This window comes from Rhinolophus sinicus, linkage group LG07, assembly GCF_036562045.2.
Source record: "Rhinolophus sinicus isolate RSC01 linkage group LG07, ASM3656204v1, whole genome shotgun sequence".
In the NCBI taxonomy this organism is placed as follows: Eukaryota; Metazoa; Chordata; class Mammalia; order Chiroptera; family Rhinolophidae; genus Rhinolophus; species Rhinolophus sinicus.
Window position 1 is genome coordinate 63868119 of NC_133757.1, and position 23595 is coordinate 63891713.

The following is a 23595-nucleotide window of genomic DNA, read 5'->3' on the forward strand; positions in this document are numbered from 1 at the left end:
ATGAGGAGATAGACGTACAAGATCTCAGAGCTACCAAGTGAGACTGGCATTCTGATTCCATGACCTGTGATTTCTAAGCCCTATGCCAAACATCACCTCCTTAAGTAACATAAGTTAGCCCTGGACAAGTTGTGTTTGAAATTACTCACACATATACCCACACTATGGATATATTTTTTAAATTTAGAGTCAGAAAATACTAAAATGATTTGTAATTCCTGAAGCCCACTGTGTGCTGGGCACTAAGTTTTCTACATGCATTACTCCATTTAATCCCTACAACCTTGTGAGGCAGATAGTATTATTGATCTACAGTAGCCTGCCCGAGGCCACCAATGTGAAAGTTCAAACCCAGATAATCGAGCTTCAGAGTCTGTACTGTTACATAATCTTGCCTCTCAAACAGTATTTTTCAAACTCCCTAAAACGACCTCTTTTCTCATATGTCAATAATCACCTCTTTAATTGCTATACAATGAAAACAATTGTACAAGAGCAAACCAAATTCTAAAGCTTCAATTCAAATTTGTCTCAAAAAATGTCAGTGCTAAAGTTTAAGGAGGGGAAAGATGGCCATTTTTGTACCGTGACATGATTTCTTCCCTGCCTCAACATTATGCGGGTAGAGCCAAAACTCACTTTTCACTGGACACCTGACAACTCTTCCACATAACAGTAAAATCAGTTTAGCAGTTCTTTTTACTACAGATACTCTGGGCTGAACAAACACATAAGATACATTTAATACCAAACAAACAAACCAATGTACTCAACTGCTTATACAAACCACAAAAAATGCAAAATATACCTATTAACAGGAATTGTCAAATATTAGTAACCTGAAATCACATATTATTAATAATAAAACGAACATGCCCTCTCCAAAACTTCAAGGAAGTCACATACTGAGCTGTTTGAAATTCAAAACTGACCTTACGGCTCTGTCTTCATTTTTGTTTTTACGTTGCAAGGGCCACTAAGCCTGGAGCAGTTCAGGTCTATACTGACTGTGAGGGAAAAGCCACACATTATATAGTTAAATCATTCGTAACATGGGGTGAAATTTCAACTTGAAGATCATTCTCCACTTATTGCGATATCCATGAAAGAACTTCTACAACAGAAGCGCAACGAGTACAATCTGATTTTTAAAAATATATTCAAGGCACCAAGCTGGGTATTTAATATAGTTTGCATTTCTGTAGTGCAATAGGTTTTCTATTTCAGACAGCTAGGAATCCCTTACAGATTAGCCTAATTTGCTAAATTGAGATACTCGGTGTTTTACTTTTCTTATCTGTCTTTTTATGGTCTATCTGGGTGGACTTAATTGGCACATCTGAGCAGATGAAATACCCTCAGTTAGGAGCCCGGATCTCACAGAGTAAATTAAGACTGATGCAGACAATTACGCACTGGAGCTGAGAATGAGGTGTGTGCAGAGCACAGAGCAGAATTAGTCTTCATCTGTGTTTTAGCTTCATCATTTAAAAGAAGCCAAGATGCTCTCTAAGAAAATTCCTTAAGGGAGTCACTTTTTCTTTTCTTTAAAACACAGATTCGTAGACGAAAACAAAAAAAGAACACAGTTTTACTTCTTGAGAAAAACGTTAACTCTCAGAAACTGATCATAAGAACAATCTTCAAATCATTATATTTCGGTTTCTGGATCAAATCTAGATTAAGCTTCAACTAAGTTCAGATTTTCAGAGATCAAATGATTTTGGTGTTGGTTTTAAGGTACAAGCCAATCAAGCTCCCCAGAGTACTTTGCCTTTGCCTAAGTGTGACCTGAAGGTGCTGGGTCTTCATCTAGTGCAAAGACCCAACTGATGGACAAAAAGGACAATTCCAGTGTGAAGGGAGGCAGCTATGGGCAAAAGGAAGAGAAAGAGGCTCCTTGAAGACAATAAAATGGAGAGAGGAACTAAGAGAGTGGTTCTAGGGGCACAGCCTTTAGGAGTATTTCAGATGAGAAATGGAACCTGCAGAGAGAGTGTAGCTGGTCACCATCAAGTGATGGGAGAAACCAGCTGCTGAGACCATGAATGCTCCTCTGAGTCCATGGCATGGGACCAAGCTGAGAGATGCTCCCCCAACCCAAACCACCTTCAGATTCCAAATTACGTCATGTTTCTGGGCTCAGGTCCCTATCTCCTACGGGTCTGTGAGGATTACACCAATGAACCCACATAACCTGAAGCTCTGCCAAGTGGTCAGCACTCAATGTTACCTATCACTGTTGTTCTCATATGACCTCCTCCCATCCCCCACTGGTGCCACCCTTGCTCAGGCCACTGAGGCCTCCAAAGCGCCAAAGCCAAAAGACTTTTTTCAACATTTATCCTACGTGGCCTGATCCCTCTCAGCATCTGAAAACTGACACCTTCTTCTGGAATTATGCACACACACAACGCAACCCTGCAAACCAGGACCCAACTCACCCCCCGGCCACAGAAGCCCCACTGCTCAGGGGGAGGACAATGCAGACACTTTTTCCCAAATGATGAAGCCTTGCTGAGTATTAGAAGATATTCCGTAAGATTTACGTAACGAATTGGGTCATCAGTCCTTTTTAATCTTTAAATTCATATAAAACAAAGTAAAAAATAGGGGAGAAGAAAAACAAATCTTTCACATCAAAAATGTATTAAAAACCAGTTACATCAACAGGCATCATGACTATGGTTCAGGTTACACCAGACCCTGAGGCCAGTTGTACCCCCATCTGCACTGCACTTGTCAGGTCTGAACTCCCAAGCAATCTCCCCACACCCCTCCCACTGGCTCACGGTTTTGGTCAGGTTTCCTGTCCTGGGAGGCGGAGGCAGCTAAGTGCTGATTCTTGGCACCACCTTGTGATCACATCTAGATATTGCACATTCCACTTAATTCCACAAATGGAAGCAAACTGACATTGACACAACCCAGTTCTGGCTCCCAATTCCAATTCTACCTCTTAGCAGTGCAATCACAGGCAAGCTGATCAAGTTGAAATGGAAAGCATAAAGGGTTTGTACTGCCTACTGTAACTGTCATAAACAATATATGTATATTCGTACATACCGTGTTTCCCTGAAAATAAGATCTAGCCGGACAATCAGCTCTAATGCGTCTTTTGGAGCAAAAATTTATATAAGACCCAGTCTTGTTTCACTGTAACATAAGACTTGGTCTTAATATAACATAATATAATACCGGGTCTTATGTTAATTTGTGCTCCAAAAGACGCATTAGAGCTGATTGTCCGGCTAGGTCTTATTTTCGGGGAAACTCAGTAGGATCAAAGACTGGAATGCAGGCAGAAAAATAACAAATAGAGATGACAGTTTTTTCATCTTACAATTTTACTATAGAAAAACAAGAACTCATCAATGTGAAAGGGGCGGGGGGTGGCAGGGAAGCCTACAAACCATTCGGAGGTACCAACTCAACGCAATTTCAGGCTGTGACCTCCACTGCTTGGCCCAAAGTACCACAAAATCTGAGAAGACTCCGGCACCATCTATGAAGAGTCTGTGAGTCTGTTTCTGAACTCTACTGTGTTTCACTGACTGGGGGTGGGGGTAGGGCGAGGGGAGGGGGGACTGAGTCCAAGGTAATACCAAGCTGACTTCGACTAGAATAGAAAAGAAGCATTTCATTCTCAAACCTCATCATCCTTACCAACAATTCACTCCAACCGCCTCAAAGGTTTCCTAAATGGGAACATCTAGGGTCTATGACAATGAAGGGTGCCATCAACCTCACCTCAGAATCAGTGGGAATCAGTGGGGACGCGGTCAAAGAGCAAGTGCAGAGCCCGGCTCTACCCGCCCCTGACTTGCTGCCTCAGACGCTCCAGGCTGAGCCCTGAAGACACTCCTCGGGTGATTTAGAAGCACACGCCCCGATAGGAATCAGATGATCTAGTAGGTACTTGTGGGGACAGAGCCCCAGAGAGCAGTTTCCAGGCTCTCGGCCTCACGTGGAAAGGTGCTGGCTTGGGTAGTAGATGGTCATCGGCTGTGGCTAGTTGGCCATCAGCTGTAACCAGTTAGCCAATTAGCCCCTGATATAACTGCCGCGGCTGCGCTGGTTGGTGAGAGAGTCGGGAGTCAAGTCGAGTGGGTCGGTTGGCAGGCAGAGAAGAGGACAGCAGGTTGCAGGTCATGTGGCTCCAGCCTCTAGTGAGACTATAGTGGTATGACTCCCCTACCTATGGCTCTGTGGGTGTTCCTTTTTGGCCTCACTATATCCTGCGTTCTTATGTGGGAAGCGGAACCAGAGACCCTGCAGGCCGCCTCGCACGACAAATGGCGCAGCGAGCAGGGTCCCCCGCACGACAATACTGCATGTAACTGAGTGAACTGACCCAAAGTTCCTCTCCAGGCCCTGTCCTTTGTAAACACAATTTACAGGGTACATAAAAGCGGATTTTAGAAAACCAAGTCTGCCAAAAGCTACAACCTCAGAAAGGAAAAGAATGTATACATCGACTTAAATACATCAACCGGTTCTCAAATTTGACAGTGCATCAGAATCACCTGGGAAAACCTTTTAAAACTGCCACCTGGTAACCCCATGCTAGACTTCTAAACTCCACACCTGCACCGGCCAGGCTCCCAGGTGATTCTGCAGAGCCAGCCTGCAGGCTGGGAACCTTTGTTAGTCTGTGCTTATTGCCAAGGAAATATAGGCTGTTAGGTTAGCAAGTTAAACAATATGGCTGGCTAATGAAAGAGCAAGTGGTTCAGGGTATGGGTTTAAGTCAAACTATAAACACTAACCCGAATTGTGCCAGCAGCAGACAAAGCTTATTTGGAAGTGCACCCTCTCACTCAGGATATAACCCTACCTACACCCCAAGTCTGACCCAAGCAGCACTGACCACTGCTGGGAAAGAAGCCAGAGTGATGACATTTATTCGTGTTCTGTCTCAAGGTTAGCAAACAGCTGGCATGAATACTGATGCTTTCCCCATGACCCCCTTGCCCAACGCAGACATCACTCATGGACCAGAGGTGCCCTCTTTCCCAAGGAACCCAAACAGGACCTCTGTCTCCCCCTGAACAAACTACCACTGCCCAGGGTGGCAGCTGGCTGATGAGGAGGGGGCTTACGTGCTCCCTGTCCTGAAGCAGACAGCTTAGAAATGGGGCCTCTGCAGACCATTGCCACCACACCAGTAACCAAGGCAATCCAAACGAGACCCCTGAAGAAATAATGTACCTCCAAGGAAAACAAGCGTTTTCCTTGTCAATGACACACCTGAAGTTTTGGACAAATGTGGCAAGTGTTAAACCTGTATCCTACGGTCCCTATCAACACACCTGAACTAGCCAACAGACACGGCCCTGTGCTGGGATGAACTGCCTCCACAGTCTTCCCCAAAAAACCAGTCTGAATTCATTATTCCCTTCACACTGGTTAGGGCCTCTCTGTGTCTACATCCCCTAAAAGACTGCAAGTTTTTTTGCCGGAAACCCTAGAAGCCAGTCCTAGAATGCAGACATGCATTCGTGCAGTGAGAGCCAAGACGAAACAATGGCAGTTGACCTGTCTCAACTGGGAATTGAGAACAGAGGCAGCAAGGACCGCTGATCTTTGATCACTTTGCGGTGAATGTGATCAAACATGTGGAATGTTTGGTCTTCTAGGCATCTCTGGGCTGTCCTGGCTGTACAGACTGGACGACATAAGTGACAGGTAAGTGCTCATCAGAGACACACATCACTCAAACACTGAAAATGTGTTATTTCTATTAAGTCTTTACTTGGCTCCTAGAGCTCCCAGACCCAAGCTTTCTAAAGCAGCAATACATTTTAAGAGCTTAACCTCATTACTACGAGACATTAGGGTATCTAATGGAAAGTTTGGTACCACAAAATTAAAATTAAAAAATAATGGATGTTTTGTAAGATCTGCATACCACTAACATGTAAGAACTGACAGAATACTCACTTCTAAGAAGTAGTTCATCCATCCTGGTACATTATCAGAGGTATGAAAATCAGGGGACACACTGAAGAGACAGCCTCTAAATGCAATTTAGTACAAAGAAGGAAGCAGGACAAAAATGTGGGAAAGGGAAAATACATGGGAAGTTTAATAAGTGGTTAAAACTTCAAAGACTGATCTGAGGTCTTGAGCTAAATCAGAAAGTAGGATCTAAGTGCTATTATCCAGTTCCAGAAAAGGTTAAGTTCTAAAGAAGGACTGGTAGGAAATTTCCACAGAGCATTAGTTAAAAACAAAGATATCTAGTTAGGACTAAGCTAGAGCTGATGAAAGACCTATGACTTTCAAGTTGAGAGAATAAAGGGGATGAGATGTATAGGAGTCACCCACTTTCACTTCAAAGAGTTTAAAAGAACATTATAATTAACAGGGCTATGACTAATACATATTTAAGTTCAAAAAAGATGCATAGCCTGGGTACACAGGCCAAAATTCTAACCACTAAGAAAAACTCATTTTCTATGTTGTAAAATATATGGGTCTTTATTCAGATCATCCATCATCAAACCATTGCTAAAATAAGAAATTCTAAAGTCTTTTTCTTCACCCAAGAGAATGCCATTACAATTTCAATCTGTCTACAAAGATCAACAACAAGTAGTAACAAAATATAAAGAGTGACTGGCAGTTCTAAAATGTTCTTAATATACTTCTCAATCCTGAGTATTTTATTTTCTTTTAACGTCCCCCAATACAAAGAGTACCAGAGGAGATGTAGCACAAACATTTCAACATGGATATCTGCAGTCTAACAGCCTTAATAACTGTAGCTATAAAATTTTAAGAGCTATAGTATTTTGGTGGTGATTAGTGTTATTGATATTTTTGAAATTCATTTGAGGTTTTACTGTAACTTTAGCAAAAAATTGACTTATGATATGGCTTTAGAAATAATAAATTGTTTTACAATCTTAACATTATTAAGAAAAACTTAAAATTTAAACTAAATCCATATTAAAAATTCAATCAAAATAAATTGCTCTTGATCAAAATACTGATATATTTAAAACATACTTAATATTGACCCAATTTAATGGGAAAAATATATTGCTCCATTTATAGTCAATATGTTGAGATTAACATTTATTAATTCTCTACAGTAGTTAAGAAAAAAACTGATACCGCTCACTGTTCAAGATTATTGAGCAGTATCCCTCAAAAAGTTTCAGATATTCAACGTGCAAAAAAACTTTAAAGTTGCAATGAGAAGTGACAAACTTAAGCCACTCCTCAACCACGTATTACTACGTAAGATACCACTACAATGTGAGTACAACAGCTCTAACAACTGGATTTAGGTCATAGGTCCTCAAATTATTTGTGAAAAGAACTACGCTGCATCTTCTTTAACCTTTTCACTGCATTAACTAATTTCAAGTTTGTTCTCCAAAATGTGTCCAAAATTTACAGAAAATAATTACACTATTTGTATTTTTAAGTAAATACAATTAAGGTGCTACATTTTATTAAATTAAATGATTACTTTAAAGTATAAAAATTTCCTATTGTTATTCATTCTTGAAAAACACAAAAATATAGAAAAATGTACATCTGCTTTCCTAACCTTCCTTTCTGGAACACTGAGCTAGTGGGGTCAAGTCGAACGCCGCAGTCAGCGGTATGGAAATATCATTCGACTCTGGTCAAACGTCACAGCGAAAATATAAAAAGGAACGTATATGGCAGTCGATGTGGGTCATCCGCAGTTAAGCAACAGAAGAAAAAGTATCAGATCAAGATCAGGTCAGAGGAAAGCTAAAACACACACAATAAACTAACTAGGTCTCCCTACGTTGAGAAACAAGAAAAACCTGTCGAGAATTGGGGAAAAGCCATCCTGGGGGCAAACATTTAAAAAGGCGCTCTTGGTAAGCTAAAGTGTGAGACTGAAGCCGCGGCATTGCTGTGCTGGGAAGACGAGGTCGAAAAACATGCATCACACACTGTTCCTGGCTCACAGAAGGTGTGTGGCAGCATCATGCCGACTCTACAAGTGACGTGTTCACCTTCCTTTGTCTTACACCTTACTTGCATCAGACACTGACAAAGTCACGGAAATAAAAGCCAAAGGCAGTCTCTAGCACAAAAAAAGAGTGAACAAGAAAGGTGTACATATGAAGTACATTTCTGGCATGAGAGAGCTTTATAATTCTGTAGACGACGACTTTTTCAAGACAAGGAGGGAGGATTTAAGAAAGCAAGTTTATTCTTGCATATGCTAAAGCTTAAATCTCAGCTCTTACTTGAAGGAAAGTCCTCTAAAATTACTTTCCTACTTCAAAAGAAAAAACAAAACCACCCAATACACACTCCATAAGCCAACCTTTTCCTTCTGCTGACCCGTCACAGGGCGGCCACTCTCGGTGTAAAGGCACATGACACAGCCCATGCTTCCAGCCTCTGCACTGCCTCCTGCCCCAGTCCTTCCCCCCCCCCCCCCCCGGGCTCTTCTTCTTGGACTTGCCCCCAGATCTGAGTGAGGTCAGCTTCTGGAGGAGTCAGGGGATCTGCTGGTTCTAGCAGGCTAAGGCTGCAGGAAATCAAACCTCTGGATAAATGGGCATCTAACATACGAAACTGGATCTAGAACTCTTGTTTAGTAATAAACCTGCAGCCTAAGCTAAAGCAAGCAGTCCAATCCGCTCATTATCTCTGCAGACTGACCTTAACCGCTGCTTGTAGGAAGCTTCATCTCCATCATCTCGGCATCTCACTACTTTCCGACCACTTCTTCCTCCTGTGGCAGCTTCAGCTTCTTCCCCAGAACTTGGAAAAAAGTCATCATCAATATGCTGCATTTTGACTTTCTTCTGCCACTTGCCCCATTCAGAGTCGCTGCCATCTGACAGCTCAGCCCCCGCCGCCTCCCGCAGCTCTTCCTCCGTGGGAAAGTATTCCGACTCTTCACCCTCAGAGTCTCCCTCTGCCTGCCGCTGCACATCAGACTCCAAGGGTTTCTTTCCTTTCCGCAATCCCACTTTCCCTTGGAACTGAAGAGCCTTCTTTTGGAGCTTCCTGATGTGCTTTTTTAAGCGTTTATCTGTTTTTGAGAGAACTCTGCTTCTCTTGTTTGGTTCGTTTTCATTGAGCGTTGGGTTGAGTTCAGAAGTCACCAAGGCTGGAGTTTTTCTAGCTGCCCTTTTCTTACAAGCTTGCTTCTTTCTTTCAAAAGACAATTTTGCTTGATCTGCCAAATACTTTTCAAAGCCTGATGCTTCATTGAGCATTAGTTTTCTAGGTTTGTTCTCCTGTTTCTGAGGGATCTGGGTCCCAAAAGGTGTCATCTGGCCAGTGCGGATGAGCTCTTCCCAAGCAGTCTCCTGAACAGGCATGAGCATGCTGCCGAGGCAGGACAGCCCCGCTTCTGAAAGAGGAACAACAATGCACAGGGCACCTGTGTGAAACCTTCCAGGAGTACACAGACTTATTTAGTGCACAGTAGGTACCTATAGATAACTCATATTAAAAAAATACCAACGTACTAAAGCATATTATCTATGAAGAATAGAGTCAAATTTATTACAGCATTCATCATGCCACCTGTAATATACTCCTGCTCCAAAAGGTGATTTCTCAAGAACCTTTTCTAAAATATGGCATTATAAATACATTCTCTCTGTGTGCATCCAAAGACAGACTTAGACATATGTAACATACACAGAGACAGATATATTTAGCTGTGTTTCCTTATCAATTAAAGAGTAACCTGGGAGGAAGCACTCTCCCAACTTTCCATGTCACTGCTAACATCAGCATTCAGGTGGAGTGAAACTCAAGAGACAGTAAAATGAAACAGACATCTGAAGAATCAGCGTGCACCTAAACAGGTAAAACATAAATGTTAGATCTGCACTGCCCAATATGATAGTCGCCATGGGGCTATTGAAATTTAAGTTGAAAACTCAGTTCCTCAGGTGCACCTGTCATATTTCAAGTGCTGAACAGCCCATGTGGCTAATGGCTACCATAACAGGTAACAGAGACAGACATCCCCATCATTGCAGAAGGTCTACTGAATAGCACTGTGTTAGGTGTGTGAACTTAACTGGCTAAAGAGATGGACTAAAATTGGAAGTTATGCCAAAGTAATATAAAGTCACACAGAAATCATCCCTCTTCCATTACTTAAAATTAATCTCTGGCAAGATTAATTTAATTAATTACCTATCACCAAAATACCAAAACAAGTGAGGCTTAACAGGAAGAAATCCATATTCTAAAATCTACGTTTCTTGTAGGCTAATAATGACATGGCCAGTTTCTCATTAAACATGCACTGAAGAAAGAAATACATCAGAAAGTGCACAAATCCTAAATGTACAGCTCAATGAATTTTCAGAAAAAAACAGATCCATGCATTAGCATCCAGATCAAGAAACAAAAATTACTAGCACCCCTGATGTGCCCTTCTTGGCGCCTCCAAGCCTCTACCCCACCCCAAGATAATGACCTAACTATTAACAGTCAGGTTGTACCTGACTTTGAACTTTATGTAAATGGAAATGTTCATATTCCTGTGTCTGGCTTCTTTTAATCAACATTATGCTGGTAAGATTCACACTTATTATTGAATATAGTTAGTTTGTTGATTCTCGCTGCTGGTAGTATTCTATTATATAACTACACTATAATCTTTCATTTCCGTTCCACAGTTAATGGACATTTGGGTAATTTCCAGGTTTTGGCTACTAGGAATAATGTTGCTATGAATATTCTGGTATATATGTATATAATTCTCCGGGTAGGTTAAGCGTTAGTGGACATTGCCAAAGTTTTCCAAAATGGTCCTATCAATTTTAAGTTCCACCAACAGAATCTGAGAATTTCAACTAGTCCCCATTCTTGCCATTCCATTTCAGCTATGCCAGTAGGCATGTAGCAGTACTACTTAATGGTGTAATTTGTATTTTCCTGATGACTAATGAACGATCGTATCTTTTCATAGATTTATTGATCTTTTCTTTTGAAGAAAATGTTCAAGTCTTTTATCCATTTTTCTCATAGGCAGTCTGCCTTTTTAAAAAAGAAAGATTTTTAGGAGTTCTTTATACACTCTGGATTTGAGTCCTTTGATTGATACACACAGTAGAAATGTCTTCTCCCACTCTGCAGCTTGCCTCTCATTCTTTTCTGACATACAGAATGCCTTAGCTGTAATATAGTTCATTTAACAGACCTTTTCCCTAACAGTGAACATTTCTGTGTCTCATTAAGCGTTTGCCCAAGATCATGAAAATGTTTTCCTACATTACATTGTAAAAGCTTTGTTTTACCACTCACATGCAGATCTACAATCCATTTGGAAATTATTTTTGCAATGGTGTAATGAGCCAAGATTCATTTTCTATTCACGTGGATGAACCCAGCACAATTATTAAAAAGATGATTCTTCTCCACAGCACTGCACTGCCACATCTGTCATAAATCAAGTGACCATATATTGCTGGGTCTGTTTGCTGGACCCTCCCTTCTGTTCCATTGGTCTGTCTGTCTCTCCTTGTGCCATTACCACAGTGACTTAATTACTAGAGCTTGATAACAGGTCTTGCTATTTTGTTCTTCAAGATTGCTTTAACTAACTATTCTAGGCCCAGTGTATTTGTACATAAATTTTAGAGTCAGTTTGTTAATGCCTCCTACCCCTCAACCTACACTTTCCATCCCACACCCTTTCCTCAGTGCCCCCCCAAATATAGGTGGGTAGAATTGAAATCATTACAATATTGTATCTTCTGATCCATTACCACGGTGTGTTTCTCCATTTACTTAAGTCTTCTTTAATTTTTCAATAATATTTTCTAGTTTTTAGTGTAGAAAGCATTGCAGGAAACTAGATTTTTTGCTAAGATTTATTCCTAGGTATTTGGTTTGATTATAATTGGCATCTTTATTAAATTTTATTTTTTGTTTTTACTAGTATATAGAAATATAACCAATTTTCACATATTTGCCTTATATTCAATGACATTGCTAAATTCATATATTAATTCCAATAAATTATCCATAGATTCTTTTGGATTTTCTACATAAACAATCATGTATTCTGTGAATAATAATGGTTTTATTTCATTTCAATCCTTATGCTTTTTATTTTTCTTCCATTACCATACTATCCAGTATAATATTTAACAGAAAAGGAGATAGTGAGCATCTCATCTCATCCCAGATCAGAGGAGCAAAGCCAACTGTTGCAAAGTGTATCCTACCTACTTTCAGGAAAGGATTCTTTATCAGATAATCCTCACAACCACCTCTGAAATGGAGAATGGGAAAGGGAAGCATGTGAGGAGAGATGAAGGTCTACCATACTTAGGCCTGTCTCATGGGTTCAGAACAGACTTGGAAACGTGAAGGGCCGCAGCCAAGGTCTATGCCTGGGCAGCAGGGCTGGGGTACACCAAGCCTGGGCTCCTGGACACTCTGCTCATTGTCTCTCCAAACAGGGCACAGGGACAGGGTGGAAGAAGGCGGTCAGGGAGACCACAAACTGATGTCCCCAAGTAGAGATATAATAGGAACCCGGAGCTCAGAAAAAGGGCAAGGCCATAGGTTTACAGATTTGTAAGATACTAGAACCGCCGTGCCCCCAAAAGCCCTGGGGAGTGGACAAGATTACTCAGGGAGGTCCAACAACAGGGATCAGCAAGAAATTCTGAGAATAATCAACATTTAAGATAAAGCCAAGGGGTGGCCGGATGGCTCAGTTGGTTAGAGCGTGAGCTCTCAACTGCAAGGTTGCCGGTTCAATTCCCTTATGGGATGGTGGGCTGCGCCCCCTGCAACTAAAGATTGAAAACGGCGACTGGACTTGGAACTGAGCTGCACCCTCCACAACTAGACTGAAGGACAACGACTTGGAGCTGATGGGCCCTGGAGAAACACACTGTTCCCCAATATTCCCCAATAAAATTTTTTTTTAATTAAAAAAAAAAAAAAGATAAAGCCAGAAAAGCTGGCCAAAAAAATAACTGAACAAAAATGGTCAGAGGACCAGAAGGAAAACCAGGAGACAGGGATCCTGGAAGGCACAGAAGTATCAGTTGCTGACACAGGCCAAATGGAGCAAGGGTGAAAGAGGCTTCTGGATTTTAGAGAAATAACTATTAACCCTGGGCAACGTTTTACCAAAGAAGCAACAGGAGGTAAAAGATAACAGCAAGTTTCAGGCAGCCAGACAAGAACAAAAATCTGTTACCAATGAGAAATATGGTACCTCAGCAGCACAAAGCATAGCCATAGGCCCAATGAATTTCTGAGATATTAAACTTTAAAAGCACATCTCTCTGATATTTCTTCTATTGCCTCAATTAATTTTTCATAATTATCTTGTCTTATTGAATAAATTTCTGGAGCTTGTAGAAAATATTTGCTTGAAGAGCTTATGATAAGAAGTCTTAATCTATATTTCAAGTAGTAAATGACCGAACAGCTACCAACAATTTCTAAACACACACGTACATACAAGCTGACAACAGAGATGCCGCTTCAGACTGATGCCTTTTCCCAGAAGACGCCCATCTAAGGCAGTGAGCTAAACATCATGCCATAGTATAACTGGAACGAAGGTGTCTTTTCTTAAATAACAAAACTGATGCTTGGAAAGTCTGCCTAATGTCTCAAAAAGATATGTGAAAGCAATTCTATGAATGCTGATTGACAATGCTGGGCTTACAAAATGTCATTCAATCGAGATTTTAGTTGTCTTTATGAAACTATATAAGAATGTTAAAATTTCTGATTTATTAAACATAATAATAAACGTGTGCCAGCAGCCAATAGCAGACTGAGTTAAAAATTTACTTTCGCTCTCTAAAATCCCCATGTGACTTAAAAAGGATTTGGTTCTGCAGGTGTAGAAATGTACATGGTTCTCACCACCCAGGCTGGGACTGAGGAGACCCTCTACTGACTACGGGCATCAGGCATCTGCTCAAGAACACAGAGACACTGTTCCCAAAACCCTCACCTGCATCCTCCTCCTCCAGACTGGAGTGATCTATTTCAACTTTTACCTCCACTCCTCCGAGGATGGCCTGCAGACGTTTCTGTTTTGCTGTGATCTTCTTTAGCTGTTGTTCCTTAAATGGTAAATATTGAATACAGAAAACAGCAACGAAGTGATTTCTTGTTTAATACAAAAGACAGCATTACAAATTTTAAAAATTTTAACTGAGAGCAATATAAAAATAAAGGAAATTTCATATATTCCAATTATTATAGAGAACCTTATTTGAGCAACTGCTATTTTTATAGCAGGAAGCAGGCTGCGAAGCATTTCCTTCAGGCAGGTATTTATATCCGCCCCCGCCGCCCCCCTGACTGGGCGGCACACAGCTTTCCATGTGCTGAGCACTGACGTTCACATGTACTGAATGCCGATTTGGGAGGTGGAACTACTCTATTTGGGTCCCCAATTACAGCTGGGTAAATCACACTTCTCTGTGTTTCAGACCTTAGAGCCAATGGGCTATGAGCTCAACAGGCTGTAGGGATAAGAAACATAAACAGGAATGTTCAAAAGTTGAAAAGGTCAGTCCCCCTTGATAACCTACCATATTTACAATTGTCCTTTACAGTATTCCACCCAATCACAAAACTTTAAAACAAACATATATTTAGGTATATCCTTTTAGCCCACTCACCCAGACTCCTCTCTGACTTGTCATGCTCTCCATCACCAGAGCTCAGATATGGGGCCATTCCTAGGGCTTCCCCAATTAACTAGGCCAGTGGTACCTGGTTCTTCTTAAGGTCAAGAATGTTTGAATACCAAATATGCATGTGGGGCAAGAAGAAATCCTGAATATAAAGGCCATGTTGTAATGACTTGTTCATTCATTTCCTCTTCCAATTTTTCTCAACAAAATCTCATTGAAAACAGCCTTTCTCTCTGAACAGTCTATCTCTAAACATCAAAGAGCTGCTAAAGACAGCAATATAGAACTGAGTTGGATTTATTGCCGAAAGCAGCCTCATTTGATCTTCTCCTCTTCCTTCAACCCCAGCCCATCGGAAGCCCAGAGTCAGAAAAGGTCTCTGCACATTAACTCACAGGCTCCCACAAGCGGCCAGGTGCCCCTTCTCTGATTTGGGGAGACCCCGGCTGCCTCAAGCCACTGCTAGCTGTGTTTTGGGCTGCTATTCTGGAGGTAAGTGAGAGAAGATGGGGTGGTGAAGATAATAGGACTGGTGAGTGGAAAGCAAGAGATGTAACTGAGTCTCTACATACCCCATTAGTGGAGCTTAAATGAAAGATGCAAAGACTCTACTCACTATAATGAAACAATTACAAGAAAAAGGACATGTATTAGTCATTTTGGATGGGCAGAAACAAAATGATCAAAACTAGTCATTCCTATCTACTGCAATGTATTTTCATAAAGCATACATAAATCCTACACAGCGTTTCAAACCTTGTGAAAACAATGTCATCAGTAACAGATATTCCCCACCCTTAATTTAAGTTCTATAAGTGTAGACCCAGTGTGGCTGAGTGATGACTACAACACCTAAGGCCAGCTTCTCAGAAAGCTAGCATGAGCGTATGAGGGGTGATGGTTATATCAACAGGAAGTAGACTGTAAACAATCAGAGCAGGCAGGAGCTAAGCGGGAAAAAGTTCTCACAAGACGAGGTGACAGAGTGGAGGCTGGCACACCCAGGAGTCTCAGCTGGCTAGAAGAAAGCGGTGAAGCTAGAGAGGCTATGAAAGTATACAGTGAGGAGGGACACAAAGCTAAAAAAGTAACTTTTTCTCAAATATGTATGTGGGAGTATGTGTGTGTGTTTTTTAAAAATACTCTTTAACAGAGGATGTTAAAGGGAAACAGCTGAAAAAGTAAACATACAGAAAATAATTCAAAAATTTTCTATTAGAAACATTATCTTAAAGTACTTTACAGAACACTTCCTAAATATTAAATGAGCCTAAATGATGACTTTTTCAAAAATGCAATACTTAATGTGTTATTTGGAATCACCTTATTATACTTCTGCCGTTTTACAGAATCTAGTTTCCTGCTGATGTCTCTGTTGGTGGCAGCTTGAGGACTAAGTTGTTCAATAATTTTATTGATTTGCCTTAGGGATGCCGTACACGACCTGAAAAATAAGATAGAATGTCTATTTTCCACTCTGGTAACATTTTTTATAGCATAATATAGAGAAATACTAAAAACATGTCCCTTTTATTTATTAACTGAAAGATCAAAGAAACTAAACCAGAATGCATATTCTTGTTGGCCACAAATAGAACCTGAAGAGTTGTTAGAAGTTTAAGGTGACTACTAGTGTTTTATCTGACTTATTTAAAGCAGCTCATTCCCCTTTGTCAGCTGCTTCATTCATTCTATAAGCGTTTTAAATGTCTACTTTAGTCAAGAGACTGTGCTAAAACAATGTGGAATAAGTGGCCCTTTTATATGAAAAAATGCATAATACGTGGATTTTTTGAAAGACGATTTTTAAAGTAGTTTTAGGTTCACATAAAAATTAAAAGGCAGGTACAGAGATTCCCTCATACCCCCTGCCTCAAACATGCACAGCCTCCCCCATTATCAACAAGGCTTTTTAAAGCCCATTATGGAAGTCTCCTAAAGTTTGGAAAAGTACTAAAAATGCTTAAACATTTCCTTATATAAGTCAAACACCTTGACAACATTTTTCTTTCACATGACTAGAAGACATATTTGCTGTAGCATTACACTTTGTAGCATGAAGGAAAAAAATTCAATTTATAGTACCTTTCTCCTAAAATAGACACCTAATAGACACCTATAGAATTGTAACGCCTAATTTTCAAAACATAAATTCAATCTTCACATTTGGGTAATTTGCTATTTGTATCCCTTATGGATTTCAGCCTAAAAGATGTTATCAATGCAAGTTACTGGCAGTCTAAGCACCATGTGTCACCACCCATCTAGAGTTAGCTGCCTTGTGACTCTGCTGTCACCTCTGCAAGCAGTGAGCACATTTCTAAAGTCAAATGTAAAAGGTGTGTTCATTATAAAGAGTTGAGGGCCTCACACCTGAAGGTTAGACTTCAACTATTCAAGAATACCTGCTACTCAAGAGGCCAAAAGAACACACCAGGAAACATGTTAACAAAAAACATATCCTCTAAGTGCCAGCAGCTACCTATACTACTGCTTCCCCTCCCCAAGCAGCGTCCATCTAAGACTGTACCGTCTCTCCACCCAGTCCCCCCTTTCCTTTCTTGGTTGCTTGACACTGCCTAGCACACTGGCCACAGCGGGGAAGACTGGCAATGGGGAGGGAGTGAGCTCAATCCTCCACCCGCCTTCTAGCCCAGGTCCAGCCCTCCCCCACCCCCACCCCAACCCCACCAATGTGTTACGCTCAACAGAGCCCTTGTCTGTTTCTCCTCTAAAACACAAAGGACATCATGGGACTTCATCTTCCTTTACAGAGTCAAAAGCAGGACGGAAGAAAGGAAAAGAAGGGAGGTGTTTCTCATTATTTCTAGAAGTACAAATCTGACAAATCACCAAAAGACTGGCACACTCAATTTAGGGACAGAAAACTGGAAAGAAACTACAGGACAGAGAAAAATGTGAGGGGGCAGATACGTTTTTTGAATCTCGAGCAAAACACATCAGAACTGTAGGTACACTTCTCCTGAGAACACTTTTGTGCACACGCTGTGGATTCTGGGTCACTTACTTCTTTCTCTCCAGGACACACGCATCAATAGGCTGCTGTGAGCTGGACTGAGACCCTAACTACCACGTACAACACTGATCCAAGGGAAAGGGTTGAGGTCCAACATGAGGTCGAGAACTGCCCTTACTGATTACTGACTCCATCCTCCAACTAAGAGGTCCTATGATTCTCCTAAATTTCAGGAACACTGCAGCTACTAGCTGAATTTGTCCATCACTGTAAACACGACTCTGCAATCAGAGAGAAGATGGTCCACACTCACGTGAGGTCATCCAGGACTAACTGATACTCCTTCTCCGCATCGGCGAGCTGGGCAGCACGGCTGACCTCATGGATGGCACTACCCACCTGCTGAAGCACACCCTGCTCCAGCACGTCCTGGTCGTAGACGTCCACATCCAACCCCTGCAGTTCCAGCTCCTGCGCACTCGGCTCCACTGCCTGGATCTGACATCTGCTGATGTGTAGTAGGGCAGGCCCTCTCCTCAGAACTTCCAGCGGACACCCCTGAGTGGAAGTGGGTGGCCCATGAGCAGAGGAACAAGAAGGGAGGCTGTCTTCCATGCCCACACCGCCAGCATTTTCTTCTTTCATTGTTGCTTCTTCAATGTGACCGACGTACTGACTCTGTAAACAGTCTTGCTCCTGAGTTTGACTTGAGGGGGGTAGTTTGTCATTTGCCATCCTCTACAGAATATCTAAAAGGAAAACATTTTTTCAATAAGCCTTTTGGTTATATAAAATTGATAGTTATATAATTTCTTAAATATTTTATAAAGCAGACTGATTTCTCAAAAGTAATAATCTCAAGTTTCCAAGTATTATTTTTCTTAAAAGCAATCTATCTTCTTGAGTTCTGACAACAAATAAGAAAAACTGACCAAAAGAAAAAAAATAAGAAAAAAAATGTAGTATCATCAACAAAGGACACTTGGGTAGCCAGCTAAGAAAGCTAGCTACCCAGATGCTGAGTGGCGCCCAGAGTCTTCTCCAAACCAACTGAAGTCCTGTGACTGCTGCTTTCCCAGTGAGCATCTTCGCTGCATTAAGGCACAAATGATTTACATCCCAGTGGCATGATTAACGGGAATGTACAGATTTAGATTTAGTGCTGTACGGAGAGAGCTTCTGTAGGAATCTGACACGAGAAACTCTGAGGTTGAACATTTACTCCAACGAACACAAACTCTGAACAAGATATAATCATACTACCACTCAAATTAGAATCTGAGAAAAATTAAAATATTCTCAAAAATAACTCCATTTCACTGCGTGATACAATTTCTTACCCAGGAGGCTGACAAACACATAAAGCTGGATAATATCCAGCATAGACAAGGACGATCCACCCTCACACAATGCTGGTGAGAATATAAATTAGTAAAGCTCTTTTGGGAGGCAATTTAGCCGTATCTATTAAGATTTAAAAGCACAAGGTATTTATTCCAGAGAAATACATATGTACAAGCATGTTTATTACAGCACGTTTTTAATAGCTAAATATAGGCATTAAGCATATTCAGTGCTATAGATATCAAAGTGAAAAAAGCCACATAGTATGAACACATTTATGTTGAAAAATGCATATCTGCATTTGTGTATCTGGAATGCATTCAAAGTGATCTGTAGATAGTTGGGAAAGGAAAACAGAAGGGGCAGGGATGAATAAAAAGGAACTTTCACATTTTACTCCAAGTACTCGGGCACTCCTTGAATGAAAATGTATTCACTATATTTACTGCCTGTATAACTCTATCTAATAAGTAGATTATAAAGCAACACAATGACCAAGAGACAGCATTGCTGTTAATTTAACTGTGAATAAACTAAGGTTGCTTTCAGCACTGAAACTTTATTTCTATGAAATGACAAGTTCTCCCAATAAGCCCCACTCATTCCTCATTAAATAAAATGATCCCAGTGGCCAAGCACTGGGATGTGGAGATGCCGGGAGCTTAGCATCATCCTGAGCTGAGTGGCTCACTTTCTAGAGGAGGAGAAGCGTGTCAGCAACACCACAGCGGGGCAGATCTGTAGAAGAGACACGGACAAGAGGTCACGTGGACAGAGAGGAGGGGACAATGCATTGGGTCCGGAGTTCAAGAAAGATGTACAAGCTAAGATTTGAACACCTGGCCCAGGGTCTGATACACAGGAGGTGCTCAGTATGTGCTGAAAGGAAGTCAGGTTCAGAGTCTTAAATAATAAGTCTGGTCTGGACAACTGAGTCACGGGTGAATTCAGTGACAAAAATGAAATCTCAGGAAGGAAGCAGATAGGAAGCAGGGAGATGGGCTGGTGGCGCACTTATGAACTGGCAGTTAACGCATCCAGGATCCAGAAGTGCCAACCTGGGCTCAGGAGAAAGAGATGTGGCTGAATCACCAGAGCTGACAGCCCCAGGGACCCCAAGGCTATGACAGGTACCAGAGATCCTTTCAGAGGGTAAGAATCAGCTACCACTGAAAAGGTTAAAAGTGAACAACAAAGACAGTTCCTCCATTTGGGGGCCTTCTGATTATTTTCAGGAGAAAGGATCAGCTTAGCGCTCTATCATTAACTAGTCTCCATTTTCAACAGAGGGCAGGATTCTAGCTCAGAGCCTTAATACTAGCTGGAACTTAACAATTGTTTTCATTTTTATTTGTACGTATGCAAGGATTTCTTATTCAGTTAAAGAAAGACATTAATTCAACCAAAATATGAAATAATAATACTGTAGTATAAAACAAGGTTAAAATAATGATGTTGCAGAAAACTTCTAATAATAGAAAAGGAAGAAGAGGGAACGGTTAAAAGTGGGACATGATACGGCAAGTTCACACAAGGAAACTAGAAAAGGTCCAGTGAATTTCGAAATTATCAGGCCACTGGTTATCTTAGTAAAAGAAGTTTCAATGGAACAATAGGACAAAAATCAGGCAGTAGTGAGTTAAGTGAGTAGATGAGGAAACAGAGGCCACAAAGAGGCAGCCTACTCTTCTAGGAGCTTGCCTATGGAAGAGAGACAGCTGGAATGATAAAGTAATAATGGGTTGGAGGAGGAAAGTTAGGTCAAGAAAAACTATAGAATGCAATAGCTGCAGAGGGAGTAGGGACGTAACCTGCACAGAATGTTGCACAAGAAACAGAAGCAGGAAAAGATCAAGTATAGAAGTAAACAGAAGGCCCAATACATCTTTCTCTGACTCCAGAAAATTTGTAGCTACAGAGGAGAGAAGATGAGGTGAACCATACCGAAAATATCCCATAAGGCAGGAAGTTTGGGCATTTTCTGAATCGGGGGACAAACTTGAGAAGAACAAGATTCTGGAATAAATGTTCTATAGAAGAGAAAAGCTAATGGGAAACAAACATAAGTGACAGGTATGGAGGACCTACCTAAGGTTGCTCCCTCCAAATCGACAGACTGCCAACACTCCCCAAGGCTGTAAAATTTCCTCCTTCAGTAATTAACAGTCCAGGGGATATGTCACTTTTTGGGGATTTTCAAAGCAGAAGTAGCAAAGGGAGACAAAGGGGCATGGAGTAAAGATGCTAAAGATAACAGTTCAACTTATTGACCTTGGGGGTTCAAGCTGGGTAGATTTAAAAATAATCAAGCCAGAAGAAACTAGAGGAGGAAGGGTGGAAGGGCAAACGAGGGAGGGAAAGTGAAAGGAGGAAGGAAGGATGAAAAAAAGGAAGACATCAAAAAGCCACTTGAAGAAAGACTCTGGACCAAAGAGCATGTTTCCTGGAGTGAGAGCTGAAAACAAGGAGCTTCTCGTCAAAAGGTAAACAGAGTCAGAAGTAAAATAAATCATCCGTTCAACAAATATTTACTGAGAGTCAATTACACCAGGCAATGTGCTAGGTTAACCGTTTGTCTCCAAGAGCTTAGTCTCTAAGACCATTTTTTAAGAATTACACAAGTATACATATACATATTTAGTACATAAATATGTACTAAACCTATATATTGGGAGTGCCAAAAAAAAGTATACACATTTTAAGAGATGTTACCTATGCTCAAGCAGTAGTTCGCTGTAATCAGAAGTGTCTGGACACTGATGGTAACCACTTTGAGCACCTCTTGTCATTGCAGGAGTCAAACGTGACTGTATTCATCTTTTGTTATCGGTATATATTGAGTATTACAATTTTAATAGTTGTTTCCTTTCTTAAAATGCGTATACATTTTTTTGGCACCCTCTGTATGCACACACACACACACACATACACACAAATGTAACTGTGTAAGAGGAAAGTACAGGATTTTTTATGACAAAATAACAGAGGAACCTGACACTGTGGAGGTACGTGTGGGGTCAGGGACGCCTCACTGACTAAGTGATATCTGAGCCAGTATCTGAAGAATGAATAGTAGTTAATCAGGCCAAAAGTCAACGTTTTGCAGAGAAACAATATGTGTAATTTCTAAGGCTGGTAGGAGCTGATGCATTTGGGAAAAAGAAAGAAGGCTGGAGCACAGTGACAATTTATTTTACATAAATATCTAAATTAAAGGACATAATAAGGACTCCATTCATTGTGTAAATCTCACAGAATATCTTCTAATGCTTTGCAAGGCTTAAATCATCTGTAAAACCAATATTGTCATTGTCCTCCTCTTTGAGAACTGAGGTTTCCGTGGGACTACAGATTCTGGTTTGGAGGTTTGGCTGCATACATACATAGCTGGGGGAGGGACATAAGAGAAGAGACGGGGTAGCCAGGACCAGATCACACACAGCCTGAAAAAACACAACCTGAATTTTACTTCAAGTGCAACTATAATGTCTTTGAAGAGTTTTGAACACCGTAATAATGGTGGCATGACCCAACTGATGTTTGTAAAAGACCACCTGGGCTACTGTATGGATAACGGATTGGAGGAAACAGTGCAACAAGGAGATAACGGGAGAGAAGATCCGGGTGAAAAGTGACAGCGGCGTGGATGAGGATGACAGCAGTGCCAATGGATGCTACATGGGAAATCGTTACAGCCTTCATATTCAGACTGCTCAATCTTCCTTCACATACTCCTACTTGACTATATCAATGCCCAACGCGCCTGACTTGTACTTAGTCGGATTCTCTTTCAAATAACAACTCTGGTATTTAATCTAGATCAAACAGGGCCTAGCCGACACTGCGCGCGGGGCCTGACACAAAGCTAAGAAGTTGATGCTTCGCGGCTCGCTCGCCGGCCCCGGGCTGGGCCAGAGGGTGGGGGCCCTGCCACCTCAGGTGAGCGTGCGCCGCATCGTCACTTCCGGCCGCAGGTGGGCCCGCACGGAAGGCGCTCCGGGTCTGAGTGCCGGCTCCCGGCCTTCCGCGCGGACTAGCTCTTTGACACGAAGCGGGGTCGCAGCGGCCTGAGGAGCCGGAGCGAGGCCCAGACATTCCCCGCCCTATGTTCAACCCCGCCGCGCCAACACTCACCCCAGGGCCACGCGGCCGCCGGTACGGAAACGTAGGCACTAGCACCACAAGCAGCAGCTGAGAACTTCGGCTGGGAAAAGCCACGGCGCCTGCGTCCTGGGCCTGCCGTAAGCGCCGCCCCGTAGACACCACAGCGCCACAGCCAGCGGCCGAGAACTTCGACTGGGAACGGCCAGGGCGCATGCGTCTTGGGCCCGTCGTAAGCACCGCCCCCAACAGTGACCTGACAGGCTTGCGGAGGGTGGAGCCTACAGCGCATGCGCTGGGCTGCTGGGTTGCTTTGGAACGGCGGGCAAGACCACGTGGTTTGAGAGTAGGGTGCAGCCCCGCCTTTCTTGACCGGGGTGTGAGGGACGACTCGGATTTTGACCAGCTGTGTGGCTTCGGACGGTCACTTTACTCCTGGTGAACATGGCTCTGTAGTAAGGCAGTTCTAAGGATTAAAAGACGTGTTTCCAGAAAGAAAGAGAGGTATTCGAGTAG

At 41.8% G+C, this 23595-nt stretch overlaps 1 protein-coding gene across 2 annotated transcripts in view; it reads right to left on the bottom strand.

The window, feature by feature from the left end:
- ERCC6 (ERCC excision repair 6, chromatin remodeling factor) overlaps positions 1 to 23309 on the bottom strand; it is an 86413-nt gene extending 63104 nt beyond the window's left edge. The window contains exons 1-5 of one of the 2 annotated variants that reach the window (XM_074337261.1): positions 23113 to 23309; positions 17948 to 18383; positions 15981 to 16101; positions 13967 to 14078; positions 8665 to 9364 (exon numbers count right to left, since the gene is read on the bottom strand). In XM_074337261.1, coding sequence (XP_074193362.1) covers positions 8665 to 9364; positions 13967 to 14078; positions 15981 to 16101; positions 17948 to 18369 — 1355 coding nt within the window. In that variant the 5' untranslated portion in view covers positions 18370 to 18383; positions 23113 to 23309. The remainder of the gene's footprint in view (positions 1 to 8664; positions 9365 to 13966; positions 14079 to 15980; positions 16102 to 17947; positions 18384 to 23112) is intronic. The other variant, XM_019730116.2, reaches the window with a different exon arrangement.
- Positions 23310 to 23595: the final 286 nt, after the last annotated feature.